The sequence below is a fragment of the Balaenoptera physalus genome (genome assembly GCF_965194825.1).
Source record: "Balaenoptera physalus genome assembly, chromosome: 1".
Lineage (NCBI taxonomy): Eukaryota > Metazoa > Chordata > Mammalia > Artiodactyla > Balaenopteridae > Balaenoptera > Balaenoptera physalus.
The window spans coordinates 183021722-183037372 of NC_138882.1; the positions used below are offsets into that span (position 1 = coordinate 183021722).

Below are 15651 nucleotides of genomic sequence, written 5' to 3' on the forward strand. Positions count from 1 at the left end.
CTCCTCCACAGGGCACCCTTCTTGCCTTCAGCCATGAAGAAATGATCACTCCTGTCTCTATGCCCTGCAGATTCCAGGACACCTGCCATCATAGCACCTGCTACCCTGGCTACAAGCTGCCCCTACCAGACTCTCAGCATTTGGGGGCAGGGTCTCTGCCCAATGTATCCCTGCAACCCCAGGACCAAGCCTGGGATGAACAAATTGATCTATGTGATAAAATCATGGAAATGGGAAATCTTACAATTTAGGAAGAGAGTCTTCTTTGGCAGAGAGGTTTGAGATCCACCTGGGGCTGGTCTCCCTCAGGACTTCTCCCTCCCACTGCACTCAGCCCTGCCCTCCGGCAGCAGCTGAAAGAGGCCACTTCGTCATCCCCCTCAGGGCAGAGGCAGAGAGGGGCCCAGAGCTCTGGGGTCTTCCCTGATCCTGGAACCCAGTGCCACAGTCAGGGCAGCTCTCCCTCTAATCCATGCAAACACAGCTGCACATGGAACCCCAGCCCCAGGAGCCCTCAGTTATTTCTACCACTGGAGCCTGGACACTTTGAAGCTGCTGTGGGGAGGGGGCGGAAGAGGCCCAGCAGATCCTCTACCATTAGTCAGGTGTCTCAGCCAATCCCCAAACCATCTGGCCAATATGCCTACTGTGCCCATTGCTAGATTAAGTAATTGAGACTCAGAAAGAAGACTCAGAAGGAGACTGCAAGGCCAAGGTGATTTAATTCCACTGAGCCACAGTGCCACCTGCGATGACAGAGGACGTTGGAGAATGGACCCCCACCCCCATATCAGAAGAGAGTGCAAACATCTGGGCACAAGATCCACCCTTCCCTGGCCATAAGCAGCTGACTCCCCGGGCCCTGCAGGACTGGCTCCCAGAGCCTCACCTGTGATCTTAGGGATGCCTTCCAGCCGAGGCACAGGCAGCAGGACGATGACACCCTGGTCAGTGCCCACCCAGAGCAGACCCTGGCAGATGAGGAGGCTGGTGACACACAGGTGCTTCTGGCCTGCAGAGGGAGAAGCCAGCATGAGCAGTACATCCTCTTGGGGTGGGGGTGGGGCAGTGGATGGGGGCCACTGCAGGTGAGAAAATGGCACAGTCTGGGCTCCTCTCCTGAGATAAGCAAGAAGCTGGACAGGGTTGTGATTACGATATGGGGCTTGGGAGGTTAACCTGGCTGGGGTCTGGCCCCCGGGTCCCCCAGCTGAGCGCTCCCCCGACGCAGCCTCAGCTTCCTCCTCTGTAAAGCGGGGCTGCCTTGAGGATGTTATGAGGGAAGGCCACGGTACTGGCCCACGTGAGCATGGCTGGCTTATCTGGCACAAGGTGTACACTAAGGGCCGCCCATGCCAGGGACACAACTGGCCAGCTGGGGAGTGAAGGGAGGCCTGGGAAAGTGGGGGTTTGAGGGTGAGGCAGATGGTGCAGACGGGACGCATGGGGAGGGGTCCAGGTGAGTTGGCAGTCTGTTGCAGCCCCTTGGTTTCCAGCCCGGGCTTGACATCTTGCCCACATGGGCCCTTCCTCCGGCGAGGGCAGTGTACCCTGCAGTCCCCGGGCCCAACAGTGAAACGGGCACTCAGCGCCAGGAACTAGCATGTTTCTGATGCCAGTCCAGATTAGTTCTTATCCGGCTACCCCCGGGGCTGTCTCTTCCTTCTAGTGAGAACAGCAACAGCAGGGAAGGCGGGTCCCTCGGCTCGTCACAGGGAGGAAGCACAGTGTGGGCTGCACAGCATGGTGGCTGTGAGCACGGCTGCGGGGCCAGGCGCTGGGTTCAAACCCCGGCTCTGCTACTTCCTGGCTCCATGTCCCGGGGCCAGAAACAAAACCTGTCTGTGGCATGGTTCCCTCACTTGCAAAAGGCGACAATGATGATATTTCAAAGCCTTGTCCTCAGGAGTAAATGAGCCAATGATTGTAAATCACATAATCCAGTGGCTGGTACATGGCACTCACAGGTAGGGGCCGTCTGCCATCCTCGCTGCTGTTCTGTTGCTAACAATTCCAGTCAACGGGAATGGGCAGGAGGGAGGGGCTGGGAGCCCACTCCTGTCCCTCCAAAGGGCCGTCTCACTTCTGGCCTGAATTCTTCTGCCCACGGACAGGATTATTCTCTCCTCAAATTCAAAGTCATGCCATGACGTGCAGTGATGCTTAGAACAGGGGGTTCTCAAGCTGGGCATGCATCAGCACCACCAGGAGGGCTGATAACCGAGGGGCCAACCCCAGAGGTGAGCCCCAAAACTGCATTTCCAGCAAGTTCCCAGGTAACACCGATGCTGCTGGGCCCGGGACCACACTTTGAGAAATACTGCTTTGCAGTTTCCAAAGCACTTCGTATACCTGCCCTAGCCTGACATAAGCCTTGCAACAGCTGAGAGGTATGTAAGACCCGGATGCTGTGCCCATTTTCCAGACAAGGATATTAAGGTCCAAAGAGGTCACCCAGCTGGTGAGTGCGGGGTGGGGAGTGGGGAGGAGTAGAACTCAGGTCTGCCACTTTTTACAGCCTGGTGCTTTCACTGCCTCTCTACTCTTGAGCAAATTACCTGAGTTCCATACCTATAGGTGTATGGACTTCCTCTGCAGAGCAGAGTCTCAGAGCAGAATGGTGTGGCTCCATGGTCACCCCAGAAGGAAGGTTACTATCTTGGGGTTCACACAGCATTTCCTAACACACTGGTCTATACCATCACCCATCCATTCACTCGGCACCCCAGCACATCCTCAGGACCTACTGTGTGCAGGACGCTGCACTCGGTGCTGGAGGCACAGGGGGAAACACACACACAAAGTTCTGCTCCTAAGGAGCAAACATTCTAGAACTTTCTACAATAATGAAAAGGTTCTCTACCACACTGTCCAATTCGGTACCCATTAGCCACATATGGCTACTGACACTTGAAATGTGGCTAGTGGGACTGAGGGGCTGAGTTTGTAATTTCTTTTAATTTTAATTTTAATGGTAGCTACCGTATTAATGCAGCCCTGGGAGGGGAAAGAGGAAAAGAAAACAGAAACAAGGAATATAGCTACTAGGCAGAGGAGTGAAACGGGGCAGTGAGGCAGAGAGTGGGTGGGAGGATGCCGGGGTTTTGTGCCTTACCCTGCTTCCTGGGGGTATGTGGAGGCTGCATCCAATGACAAGGAGGCAGCAGCCACGCCAAGACCCAAGCAAAAGCCCTGGAGGCGGCACGTGCAAAGGCCCTGTGACGAGATGAGCTCGCAGTCTGTGGAGGACTGAGCCAGTGCAGCTCGGGGATGAGGGCTCTGCGAGACGACGGGGGGAGGGTCAGAAGAGTAGATGGGCCAGGGCTAGGGCTTTGACCGTTCATTCCGAGCGTGATGAGGAGCCGCTGGCAGGCCTAAGCAGGGGAGTGATGCACCCGGATTTTAGAGGAGCATTTTAGCTGCAATGAGACGGAAGACTGAGGTGATGGGGGGAGCAAGGAGATCAGCAAGGCAGGGATGGTGGCATCCGAGACACGGTGGTGGCAGGGAGATGGTGAGAAACCAACAGGTTAGAGACAGACCTGCTGACAGACTGAAGGGGAGGGGGGAGGGGAGAGGAATCAAGGACAGCTCAGAGCTTTTTGTCTCAAGCAGCTGGGTGCACGGCAGTGCTGTGGACCGAGACCAAGGAGGAGCAGGCTTGGGGTAGAAGTCCAAGTTCAATACTGGATGTTGTTTGAGATGCACATTAGACACCCAAGTGGAGCTGTCAGCAGGCAGTGGGATATATGAGTCTGGCGACGTGGTGCAAACTCAGCGAGTCATATTCATAGTGTTGACTCAATGTGGAAATGGAAACCACAGCGGGAAAAAAGCCAGTTTGTCAGGGGCTATTTCACAAACAGTATCTGGGTTTGGGGGAGCTGGGACTCTTCCCCACATCCTCGTCAATTCAGAGAGCGTAGGCTCCCAACCACCAGGACAGCCTCAGAGGACAGTCCAGCCGTGCGTGCTCCCAGCCCTCGTGAAATCAGAAAGTGCAGGAGGCTCGGGCTGTGAGCCCTCTCACGTCACCACCTGTCTTCTCTTCTTGGTGCTGCTCAAGGTCTGTAATTCCTCTATTTCTCTCTTTGCTCATTTACTGTTTGCCTTCCCAAATGTAAGCTTCCTGAGGGCAGCAGCTTATCTGTGTCTCAAAGTTGATTCCCCAGCTCATGGCCGAATACCCTGGTTCATGGTAGACACTCGAAAAGGACCTGTGAGTTCAGATCTAGAGAACAAACTAGTGGTTTCCAGTAGGGAGAGGGACCGGGGGAGGGGCAGGACAGAGGTAGGGGATTAGAAGGTACTAACTACCAGATATAAAATAAATATGCTACAAGGATATATTGTACAACACACGGAATATAGCCAATATGTCATAGCAACTATACATGGGGTATAACCTTTAAAAATTGTGAATCACTATGTTGTACACCGGAAACTTATATTGTAAATCAAATGTACCTCAATAAATATTCTTAAAAAGGACCTGTGAGTAAATGAGTGAATGAGAGAATGAATGAATGAAAGCAGAGAAGTGAGTAAGGACACAGGTGTTGCTGTCACTTACCAGCTGCATGAATCGACAAGCCACTGTCTCTCATTGTTCAATGAGTATTACAAATGTCCCTTGCTCAATTTTATGATTATTAGCAATATTATATATGTATATATACATAGGGTGTATGTATATAAATATATATATATGTATCTGTACACACAGTATAATATATACACACAGTTGAGCACAGCCCTTGGCCCATAATATATAATCAAAAACTGGAGGCTATTAGGACAATATTTGTGATTATTAAAAGGACCTAGTCTCTTGAGATCAGCTCCATCAGAGCCAGAAACCCACAAAAATAATAAAAGCCAAGAGAGGGAGCAGTGGCAAATGTTTCATCTCACATGCCTCCCCTCCTTTTCCAGGGCCCCTGGGGCCTTAGGACCAGCAGGAGACCATTTCCTGATGCCCCTGCCTCCCCTCGGCCCCCACTGGACAGCAGAAACCTGGCAAACGAAAGGAAGGCAGCGAAAAACCAAAAGAGATGCCAGAATGGAGAAATGACTTCATCTGCAGACCTCATTCCGAGGCCCTTCCTCCTCCCACTCTGCCTCGAGGAAAAGAGCAAGGCACTTCACAAACAGTACGAAAGGAAAAAAGAAGGTCTAATGGTGGATAAATATTTTATCACAGAGACTTAATGCAGCAGTGTTCAACTCACCCAAGCCATCTATCTGGAGATATACAACTTTAAAAAGCTCAGGCTCTCAGAGGACATTTTATTAATGACCTGTCTAGTTAAGAGGAGGAGGGAGTTTAGGTTCAAAAATGCATTAATACCAGTTGGGGACGCGCGTGGAGGAAAGGGGTCGGGGGAAGGAAGCGTGATGAATTTTTAACATGCCCTTAAAAAATATCCGCACTTAGAGGAGGAACAAATTTATTAGTAATTACACAATTATTTCATTTGGTGGTATGGGGGAAGAAAAAATACCTAAAAGACTTTTAAAAATACCTCTAATAAAGAATTTAAGAATCCTGCTCTGTTCTGCCAGGGCACAGTGTAGGGTGGATTTGATGCCCCCCTCCACCCAGGGCTGGCTCCTCTTGGGCTCGCGGTGTCCCGGCCAGCAGGGGCCCGGGCTCCCCAGTGTTAGGAAAGGTCAGGCCTGGGGGAAGGAGGCCCAGGACAGTAACTCCTGGAGACCTTCGGGAAGCCCTGAACCCAGGAAGCTCAGCCTCCACTCTGTCGTGTCCAGGGCCCAGCTCCGGGAGGTCGGGCAAGCGGACAGGTGGCTTCTGTCTGTGCCGATGTGGTGGGAGGGGCCCTGACTGGAGGGTTGGGGGGTGATGCACGGCCGAAGGGGACCAGTACAATGAGGGGCAGGGACTGCCATGAAGATAACGATGGTGGACGACACCATCACGCACTGGAGCCGGGGACCATGGGACGCAGTCCTCACCACCTCAGGTAAGGCCCACACCTGCCCTGAGAGGCGGGGACGGAAGGTGGGAGAGGCTCTCCACTTGCTCGCAGTCACAGAGCTGGAAGGCGGCAGAGCCAGGATTCCAGCAGGGCCTGTCTAACTCCGGCCTAGCTCGCTGTAGAGTGGCAGCTACTAGGTACTATCGCTATTGTTGTTGATCTCGTTGTTAGTAACCATCTCCCGCCCCCACCCCCACCCCGCCACTTCCAGCCTCTGCCGTGGCCCATCTGCCGAGCCCCTCTCACAATCAGCTCCAGGTTCAGCCTGCCACGCCTCTCTGTTTCCCTGGCCCTGGGGCCCTTCGGCGCCCCCAGCTGCTGCACCCAGCCCAGTCGGCTGAGCTTGAACAGGACAGTCCCCACACCCTCCGAGACCAGCCCCGGGTCAGGGCAAGGCAGGCCAAGGCCTGCTAGCCCCGAGGGCTGCTCTAAAGCCCGCTGGGGGCAGGGATGGACCCTGAGCACATGTCTGCCCTGGCTCCCAGCACAGCCCACAGGGATCTGGGCAGCGACTGGGGCAGCAGACAGTAGGGGAGATGCCTGGAGCCGATTCTACGGAGGCCTCGGCAGATGCTGGGTGGCAGCGGGGGTGCTAGGTGAGCTCAGATCTTAATCCTCTCCATGGGTCTCACAAACAGCTCTGCAAGAGGAAGCACGGGTCCCAAGGGGATGATGTCCAAGGTCTTCACCCTCCCCTTGCCCCAAACCTGATGGCAAACTAAGAGGGACAATTGCCTTTCTTTAAAAACCTCTAAGGAAAGAGACCCTTAGTTGACCTTCTCTCTTTCCCTTTGCCTTATTCTGAAGGTGATTTGAGGCAGAATTGGGTTTTTGGTCAACCTGAGGAGTGGCAGGTATAGATGAGCCTGGCTTCCTGCCCAGCGTGGCTTTTTAGCGGCCGCCTGACTTGCGGGAGTCCCCTGAGCCCAGAGCCTGACTTCCCACGAGCCCCCCCCCTGCTGTGCTGCGGTGACAGCCAGAAGGGCTTTGGAAGGACAGGCCTGGGTTCAAATCCTGAGCCCACTGCTTCCCCTCTGGGAGGCCTAGTTTTCAAGGCTGACCAAAGGCTGCCTCAAGGGTTAATGAGATGGGCTGGCCTGGCCGTGGAAGCTGCTTCCCGAATGTCTGCTCCCTCCCGCCCTTCACAGCCCCAGGACAGCAGGGCACGATGGCCCAGCGGCAGCCTCACCTGGCAGCAGGAAGGTGGTCCTGGTGGCGATGTTGATCTCCTGCAGATGCTCCAGTGTCTCCGTGTGAAAGAGGCGGATGGAGGAGCCGGAGGAGAAGGCCATCCAGACGCCGCTGCCCGCCTTCACCATGTGTGTCACACTCACGGCTGCGTCCTGGTGTGCCTCGAAGCTCTGCTGCGGCACAGAGGGAGGGCTGTCAGAGCTGGGCGGGGCCGGCCAGCCAAGCCTCTGGGAGCCAAGCTAACCCGGCCTCTGCCTGAACCCAAGTCAGAGGGAAGAAACCTCAGAAGCCCGGCAGTGCTGTGTCGGTAAACATTTTAACAACTGGCGGGGGGAATCCTGGTGTGTTGCGTCTGCTGATTCCCGTGGTGTAAATACTTCTAACATGGCCCATCTCAAGCTACCTACGTGACAGCACCGAACGTGGAGCAAGGAAAGACAAGCGCACAGATGCCAGGGAAAGACAGAGCTGCAAGTCTACGGAAGAGGAAGTGACAGCTTATGTATATTATCTAAAGGTATGAAGGCACCAACAGAACAGAACTATTAGGGAAGGCAGGTGGGTGGTGTGAGCCAAACCCTCGTCTTCACTGCAGGGAGGCAAGACATAATGTCCAAAAACTGATAAATCCAGAAACAGTGAAGCACACAATTGAGTCACAAGAAAAGTGCCCGGTGGATTAAAAACAGAACAAGTGAAAGTATTTTCTTCCAGGAAGCAGGACTGGAGACGGGGAGTAGGAAGGGCTTTTCCAGATAAACCCTTCCATGCTATTTGATTTTTTTTTACAGTTTTAAATGAAATTTTGATCTTTAATAAAAAAGGGCTTCCCTGGTGACACAGTGGTTAAGAATCCGCCTGCCAATGCAGGGGACACGGGTTTGAGCCCTGGTCCAGGAAGACCCACATGCCGTGGAGCAACTAAGCCCATGCACCGCAACTACTGAGCCTGCGTGCCACAACTACTAACGCCCGCGCACCTAGAGCCCGTGCTCCGCAACAAGAGAAGCCACCACAATGAGAAGCCTGCGCACAGCAACGAAGAGTGGCCCCCTCTCACCGCAACTAGAGAAAGCCCGTGTGCAGCAACGAAGACCCAACACAGCCAAAAATTAATTAATTAATTAATTACAAAAAAAAAAAAAAAAAAAAAACCTCTTACAAAGAGAAGAGATACACATCAGGCTTCCCATCTACTGCCGGAGAAAGTCTAAGTTCCTTAGCTGGGCATTCCAGGCCTCAGCTCTGCCCCAACTCCCGCCTTTCCTGGCAGGCTCCCTCCGCTCCAGGCCAGCCAGAGCCCGGGCCTGCGGGATGCTCAGGATGCCCTACGCGGCCACGCCTCTGCCCTCGAGATGGCCTGTCTGCAACGTGCACCACCCCCTGCCCTCCTGGGAAAAGCTTTTCACCCTCTTCAACCATGAAGCCCACTCCAGCCACCCGTGCACCGGCCACTTCCTCTGCCTGCCGCATTCCAGCCTGACGACACCTACTCCACTCTGGCCCTGCTTGGCTGCCTCCCACACCGGTCCATGAACTCCAAGGACAGACACTGAGCCTCAGGCCCGTCGACATCCTCCCTGTTCAGCATAGGGCCCAGCGCACAGTGAAATCTGGTCAAAGAGCGAATGGATGGATGCTTGAATTCCAGCCTTGACATTGAGGTGTTACTTAAACATCGACAACCCCAGCTCACCAGGCTAGATAGAGGCCCAAGCACTGGGGACAGTCAGGTAACTCTGGTGCATCCACCCGGTGGACTGTCCTACATCTATTCAACGTCATGTTTACAGAGACTGTGTGATGAACGTAGAAGAATGTGAATGTTATAGCAGTAATTGCAAAAAGAAACAAAAGCAAAAGGGCACATTCAAAACTGGGGGAGGGGAAGGGGCAGGAGAGGTGAAACCTGCACACTGAGTGTTATTCCAGGGCCCGACCTGCTGATTTTCCTCCTTTCCAGTTGTCTGGTTTTCCTTTTTTTTTTTTTTCTATAAAGAGCAGATCTTGGGTGGAAGCCCAGGACAGCAAGAGGTGTTGGCCAGAACATCAATGTGGAATCAGGCCTGCCGTTAAACCTCATTTCCTCAATAACTTCCCAGGTCTGGGCCTCAGTCTCCCCATTTGTAGGTGGAGGTTGTCATGAGAGTTATAGGGACTCCTGGGTGAGGGAGAGCTTAGCACAAACCCAGTTCCTAATACGGCCTCATTCATCTAACAGATGTTCTCGAGCCCCTACGATATGCCTGGCATGGGTCTAGGTGCTGGGAATATAGTGATGAACAAGATAAACAAAGGGCCCACACAGTTAAAACAAATAAAGATTACTCCCAATAGTAAAAATACTGGGTGCCATTAAGATTGGGTGACCAGAGAAAGTCTCTCTGGGAGGTAGTATTTGTCAGAGACAATAAAAATGTGAAGGAATCGGCTCTGGGATGTGGGATGGGGGAGGGGAGAGCATGTCAGGCAAAGGGTACAGCAAGTGCAAGAGCCCTGGGGCAGGAATGAACTTGCCGTGTTTGAGAAACAGAAAGGCGGTCAGTGTTGGGGAGCACGGTGGCAAGACAGAAGTGGGAGAGGCGGTCAGGGGCCAGATCACACCCGGCAGCCCTGAAGTCCACGGCGAAGAGTTTAGATTGTATTCAAGTGCGGGAGGGGGCTGAGCCTGGTAAGTGACAAGTTCAGGTTTACCTTTGAAAGAAGTTCAGTTCGAGGGCTGTGCCGCAGCGGGCTGGAATTCTGGGCCTCGCGTGGGCTTAGCCAGTGAGAAGTGGCAATAAAAGGACTCGGTTTCCTTTGCCGCTGTCACACCAGCCCCAGCTCAGCCCCAACTTCATCCCGGTTCAAATCACCAGAGGTTTCCCACCGAGATAAAGAAGCTGGGGCAGGGGGGTCTCCATGGGGAGCCAAGGGGGAGCCAAGCCAATGAACTCAGTGCTCACTCCCAATCAGAACACGGGTCCCGGGCTTCCCTGGTGGCCCAGTGGTTAAGAACCTGCCTGCCAATGCAGGGGACACGGGTTCGAGCCTTGGTCTGGGAAGATCCCACATGCCGCGGAGCAGCTAACCCCGTGCGCCAAAACTACAGAGCCTGCGCTCTAGAGCCCGCGAGCCACAACTACTGAGCCCGCGTACCACAACTACTGAAGCCCGTGCACCTAGAGCCCGTGCTCTGCAACAACAGAAGCCACCGCAATGAGAAGCCTGCGCACCGCAACGAAGAGTAGCCCCCGCTCGCCGCAACTAGAGAAAGCCCGCACGCAGCAACGAAGACCCAATGCAGCCAAAAATAAATAAATTTTAAAAAAAAGAAGAACACGGGGCCCCGCGGAGGGCAAGGCTGTGAGATGGCAGATGAAATGGCTTTTTCTGAGCCAGTCCCTGAAGGCTGAGCTCTGCGGCCCAGGTGGGGTGGCCTGACGGACGGGCTGGGGGGACAGGAAAGTGGAGGGTCCCAGAGGAAGGGTCCCAGCGCGCAGCTCACCCCTGATGGGGGTCCCCTCGAGCAGAAGCTGCAGCTCCCTCTGGGACAGGAGTGCCTCATCTCCACCAAAGTGGGCGCTCCAGGGGCGAGGAGGGGGCCGCGTATCAGGCCGGGCACACTCAGAGGGCAGGGAGCGATTTCCTCCCTCAGACTGGGGGCTCAGATTCGGGCCTCCTGGGGGGGTGTCTGTTCCTCCTTCCTTGGCACCCCTCCCGCGCCCCGGTGAAGGCCCGGGAGCTGGAGGCTCAACCAGGGAGCCCTGGGATGTGGGGAGAGGCCCGGCCCCCTCACAGCCTCCACAAAGCCGGGCTCAGTCCGTGCAGCGCAGGGCAAGGGCGGGAACGTCCAAGTCTCTGGCCTTTTGCTCCACAGTCTACAGCCCACAGCCCCGGCAGTGCTGGCCGGCAGCTCCTTTCCGGAGGGGAGCTCTCCTTCAAGGAAAGAAACCGCTGTCGGGGGTGAGGGGTGGTTATCTTCCTGCACCAGCCTGCATTCAGCTTTCCTAAAGGCTCAGACCCAGGCCGAGCCCATGGTTACAACAGGACACTCCCCCAAGGGGGGCCTTGCTGGGAGAGTCCAGCCGAGGAACCACCAACCCCCATCACAGATGAGACCCTGAGGCCGGGTCCACAGCCCCGCAATGCCTGCCGTCGACAAGCAGATGGCTGAACGGATGGGGCAGCGGGATGGAAGGGGCACCCAACGTGCTTCGTCTGCAGACTTTTCCAAAAACCGGCACGCACGTACTTGCACGTGAATGCACAAACACATAGATACCAACAGGAAGGTGTGTGCATGCTCACACACGTGCAGCGAGACTCCTGCCCGGCTCCCGAAGGAAGGTCAGAAGCATCTCCTGCCTCCGAAAAAGCCAAACCGCACTGTAACCGAGAGACCTGGGCCCACGGAAAGCTGCACCTGAATCTGCAGCCCGTCAGCCCGGCGTGCTGCCGTCAGAATCTAATTACAAGAGAAGTCAGCAGTGGACATCCAGGCTCATTCCTCCAGAGGCATAACAAGTCTGTCTCCAGGCCCAAAGGGCTTTGCCCAAGGCCTGTGCAAAGCTGCCAAGTCCAATGGTAAGGCAAGTGGGGGTGAGGGCAGGGATAGGTGTGAACAGGGCAGCTCCAGCCTCCGCCCCTCACTCCTCAGTTATTCCTGGGCTGCCAGGACCCCTGCCCGCACCAGGAGCCTGTTGGGGGAAGCCGGGTCTGGGGCACTGAGGCTGGGCCTCCTGGGCACGCAGGGCAGGGGTAGGTGGCACCCTGGCATCATGGGTCCCCCAGGAGGGCGGAGGGAGCTGAGCACAGCATCCCTGGGTGGGAGCAGGCGGCAGTGAGGCCCAGCCCTTGATGCCACTGGGTTCGGAGCTGACAAGCATGCATCTCATTTTGTTTTCCAAACATGGGGTGTTTGCTTGCCCAGAGCCGGGGAGGCTATCAGCTTATCAAGCTCCCCTCTCCTCCCAACCAGGACCAGGTGAAACACTGCCCACCTGGCACCCCAATTCCAGGCCATGGCTCCCCATTCTCACCTCTGGACCCCCCCTCTAATCCCTGGCCAGCCTGGGGGGCCCAGGAGTGGGGGGACCACCTTACCATCTAAGAGGCCTCTACCCCCTGTCCCTGAAGAAGGCCCCCTGCCCCCCTGCACAACCAGCCCAGTCATGCCCCTCCTCTGGGCCCCAGAAGGCCTGATACTTCCTGCCCACTCGGCCGCTATGGTCCAGGCACGGCTATTTACTGGCTGCTTACCTTGCACCAGGAGCTGCTCTGTTAGGATGATATTCTGGACAAGAGGTGTGCACACAATTGCCCTCAGGCTACACCAGTCTGCCGCCTGTTTTGGTGAATCTAGTTTTATTGGAACATGGTCACACCCACATAGAAAAGAATCCATTCAAGTAGGTTGAGAACTCAGCACTCTGACTACACAACCTTGGTCCTTGTTTAAGGACAAAAAGATCCACAAAAAAATCCTGAACTTTACTTAGTAAGCTTGGTGGTGGTAATGGAACAGGCACAGTGATTCTGAAACTACACAGTGTGACTGAAGTACACTGATGTTATTATTGGGAACCAGGGTAAACAGCAAGAGTCAAGTGTAGAGTGAGACGTTAGGGTAGAGCTCTATGACCTTGGACTTGAATTAGAGGTATCAGTATGAACTTGAGATTTTTCTCCTGGCTCTGTCCACTGTAAGTGTCTGGAAGCAATGACACCCCGGCAGCAGTGAGCACACCACTTCTTGATTTCTAACCACCATTCCCCACAAAAGCGAACCCTGGAGAAACGGCTGATTAGGGCAGGGGAAGTACCAGATGAGCCTAGAGCGTCTCTAGAGGCAGACAAGCAAGGAAGTGCTCAAAGAATGATGAGGAAGTGTCCACAGGACTCAGGACCCAGCACAAAGGGGCTCCTGGTGTGCAAATCTGAGACAATTTGAGCATCAAAAGTAATAACAATGGTCCTGGATGATAGCACACAGGATTTTAAAAATACTCTATGAATTTGCAGTAGTAATAAAGGAGGAGGGTTAAGTGGCGGGGAGGAAACTCCTCTTCAAATAAAGTTTGTAGTGAAAATTCACTGAGGAACAGGATATTCTCCCATTTTCCAAGAATCCCCCGCAGTAATTACAAAGGGAAACTGGTACCTTTACGATGGGGAGACCTGGCAGACCCCACCTTAACCAAGTGATGAAGGATGGGACCAGCCTGCATTTCCCGCCTCCCCAGGGATGTGATAGGAAGGCACGGCTTCCTACACCGAATCTGGCCAAATACTCCAATCTCATCAGGAGGAAACAATGGGGCAATTCCAGCTGGTGGGACCTATGAGAAGACACTGGCTTGGATCTCTCAAAAAAGTCACTATCATGGAGACCAAAAAAGAAAAAAAGGAGAGGAATTATTCTAGATTAAAAGGAGACAAAAGAAACATGACAACCAAATGCAACATGTGTTCCCAGCTGGATGCCCGAGGTGGCGATGGGGAGTAGCTATATTTTGAAGACAACTGGGAAAACGGGCCTGTGGCACGATAATGCTACTGAGGTTATATAAGGGAGCCCAGCTGAAGTATTTATGTATGAAGGGCAATGACGTCTGCAACTAGCTTTTAAGTGATTTAGCCCCCAAAGGTGTGTGTGTCTATATGTATAATATGGGAAGAAAATAATGGTAAAATGTTAACAGTTGGTTTACTAGGTGAAGACAATTTGTGCATTCATTGTACTATTCTTTTAACCTCCTGTAGTTTGAAATATTTTAAATTAAAAAGTTGGGAGTCAGGGGAGTAAAGTTATTTAAAAAAAAAAAAAAAGGTTGGTCGCTGGAGGGGAGGGCCTGGGCCTGACTCCCAGCTCCCAGCTCATCTCTGGCAGGGTCACTGGGTCTCCTCTCGCATCTGCGAACAGAGATACAAGGAGAACCTGCCTTATGGGGTGCTGGGCGGTTCATGGGATGGGGCCAGCACACCGTGAGCGCCCCACGCACGCGGCTGTGGGCAGGAGCGGGTCAGGGGAGCGGGGACAAGCCAGCGTCCTGCAGCCGCCCACGGAGCCCCGTCCCCTTCGCCCTCTCCCAGCAGCCTCACGGCAGCCCTGCAGCAGACATCTGCTCAGAGGGTCTCAGGTGAGTAATCCCACCCCAAGTAGTGCTGACACAGCCCAGCCTCAGTCCTACAATATTTATGTGCCTCCAGGTGATGCTTCTGGGTCTGGTTTCCATAAATTCCTGGCGTGAGCAGCTCAGCACTCAAAGTCATTAGAGCTGCGATAACGCCAAGGAGCCGGGAAGGGATGCTGGGGCCTTCAGAGGCCAGGGGCTGCCGAGGAAATGGCAAGAGGCTACTGCTCGCTGGGCACCTACTGTGTGCCAGGCTTGCTGGGCACCTACTGTGTGCCAGGCCACGCCATGCCTGGTATTTCATCTTCCCAGAGGCCTTCACGAAAGAAGAGGGAAAGAGCCCAGAAGGGGACACGATGAGCCCAGGTGACCCGCCAGACAGGGGCAGAGTTGGGGTGTGGGCCTGACCTGTGGACTCCAAGCTCCAGGCTTGCCCCCGACACCTTCATGCCAAGCTCCCCAGCAGGGTGTGGGCGTGAAGGGGCTCTTGCCTCCTACTCGCTGCTCGGTCACCACAACGAGCTGGCCTGGGAGGCCTGGTCATGGACCCAGAGACCATCCACGGAGCACTCACCAGCACCTCACCAGCTCTGGCTCCGCTTAGTACCCCTGCAACCTGGGATGAGGACACCACCCTTCCATCCTCACCTAACAGGCAGGATGCCGAAGCTTCGAGAAAGCGGCGTGGGGTCACTCCGCCAGCCAGGGGACAGGCTGAGGATTGAGACCCAGAGGTCATGCTCCAAGCCGCTGCACTGGGCAGGCAGAGGCGGTCTTTTAAAGACAATTAGGACACAACTCCCTTCCCTTATCTATCTTATTCTTACCAACATTTTACAGCTGAGAAAACAAATTGAGAGGCTGAATGCCGTTCACAAAGTCACTGTGCTTGGAAAATGGGGGGAAAGCCAGGATTTCAGCTTAGGGTGACCCACTCATCCCAGTTTGCCCAGAGAGACCCCAGTTGTAGCACTGGAAGTCCAACTCCTTGTCTGGGTGAAACGGGACAGTTGGTCACCCTAATGGGACTCCAAAGCCTACATCTGACCTCTGAGCCATGGACAGACACCTTTGTGGGGCTCCGTCCAAAGCTTAACACTCTGCCTTCAGAATCGGACCTGGTCAAGGCCAGGGGATCGTGTGCCAGTGGGGAGGCTTAAGATGTGGCATCCACCTCTACCTCTTACCAGCAAGTCAGTTAACACCTCTGGGTCTCAGTTTACTCATCTGTAAAGTGGGGGCGAGGCCATTCTTGTCTAGCAAGAGACTTCATTGGGTGCTGGGCTCTCCTGGCTCAGGGCCACCCCGGGAACCTAGAAGGGACAGAGGGAAGGACAACGTCTCTGCCC

The 15651-nt window shown here is 54.5% G+C and overlaps 1 protein-coding gene across 16 annotated transcripts in view; it reads right to left on the minus strand.

Moving 5' to 3' along the window:
• ARHGEF10L (Rho guanine nucleotide exchange factor 10 like) overlaps positions 1–15651 on the minus strand; it is a 173928-nt gene that overhangs the window by 17160 nt on the left and 141117 nt on the right. For 12 of the 16 annotated variants that reach the window (XM_082465119.1, XM_082465113.1, XM_082465116.1 and 9 more), the window contains 2 exons: positions 7186–7360; positions 890–1012 (listed from right to left, as the gene is read on the minus strand). In XM_082465119.1, the coding sequence (XP_082321245.1) occupies positions 890–1012; positions 7186–7360 (298 nt within the window). The other 4 variants (XM_082465110.1, XM_082465111.1, XM_082465112.1 and 1 more) reach the window with 4 other exon arrangements.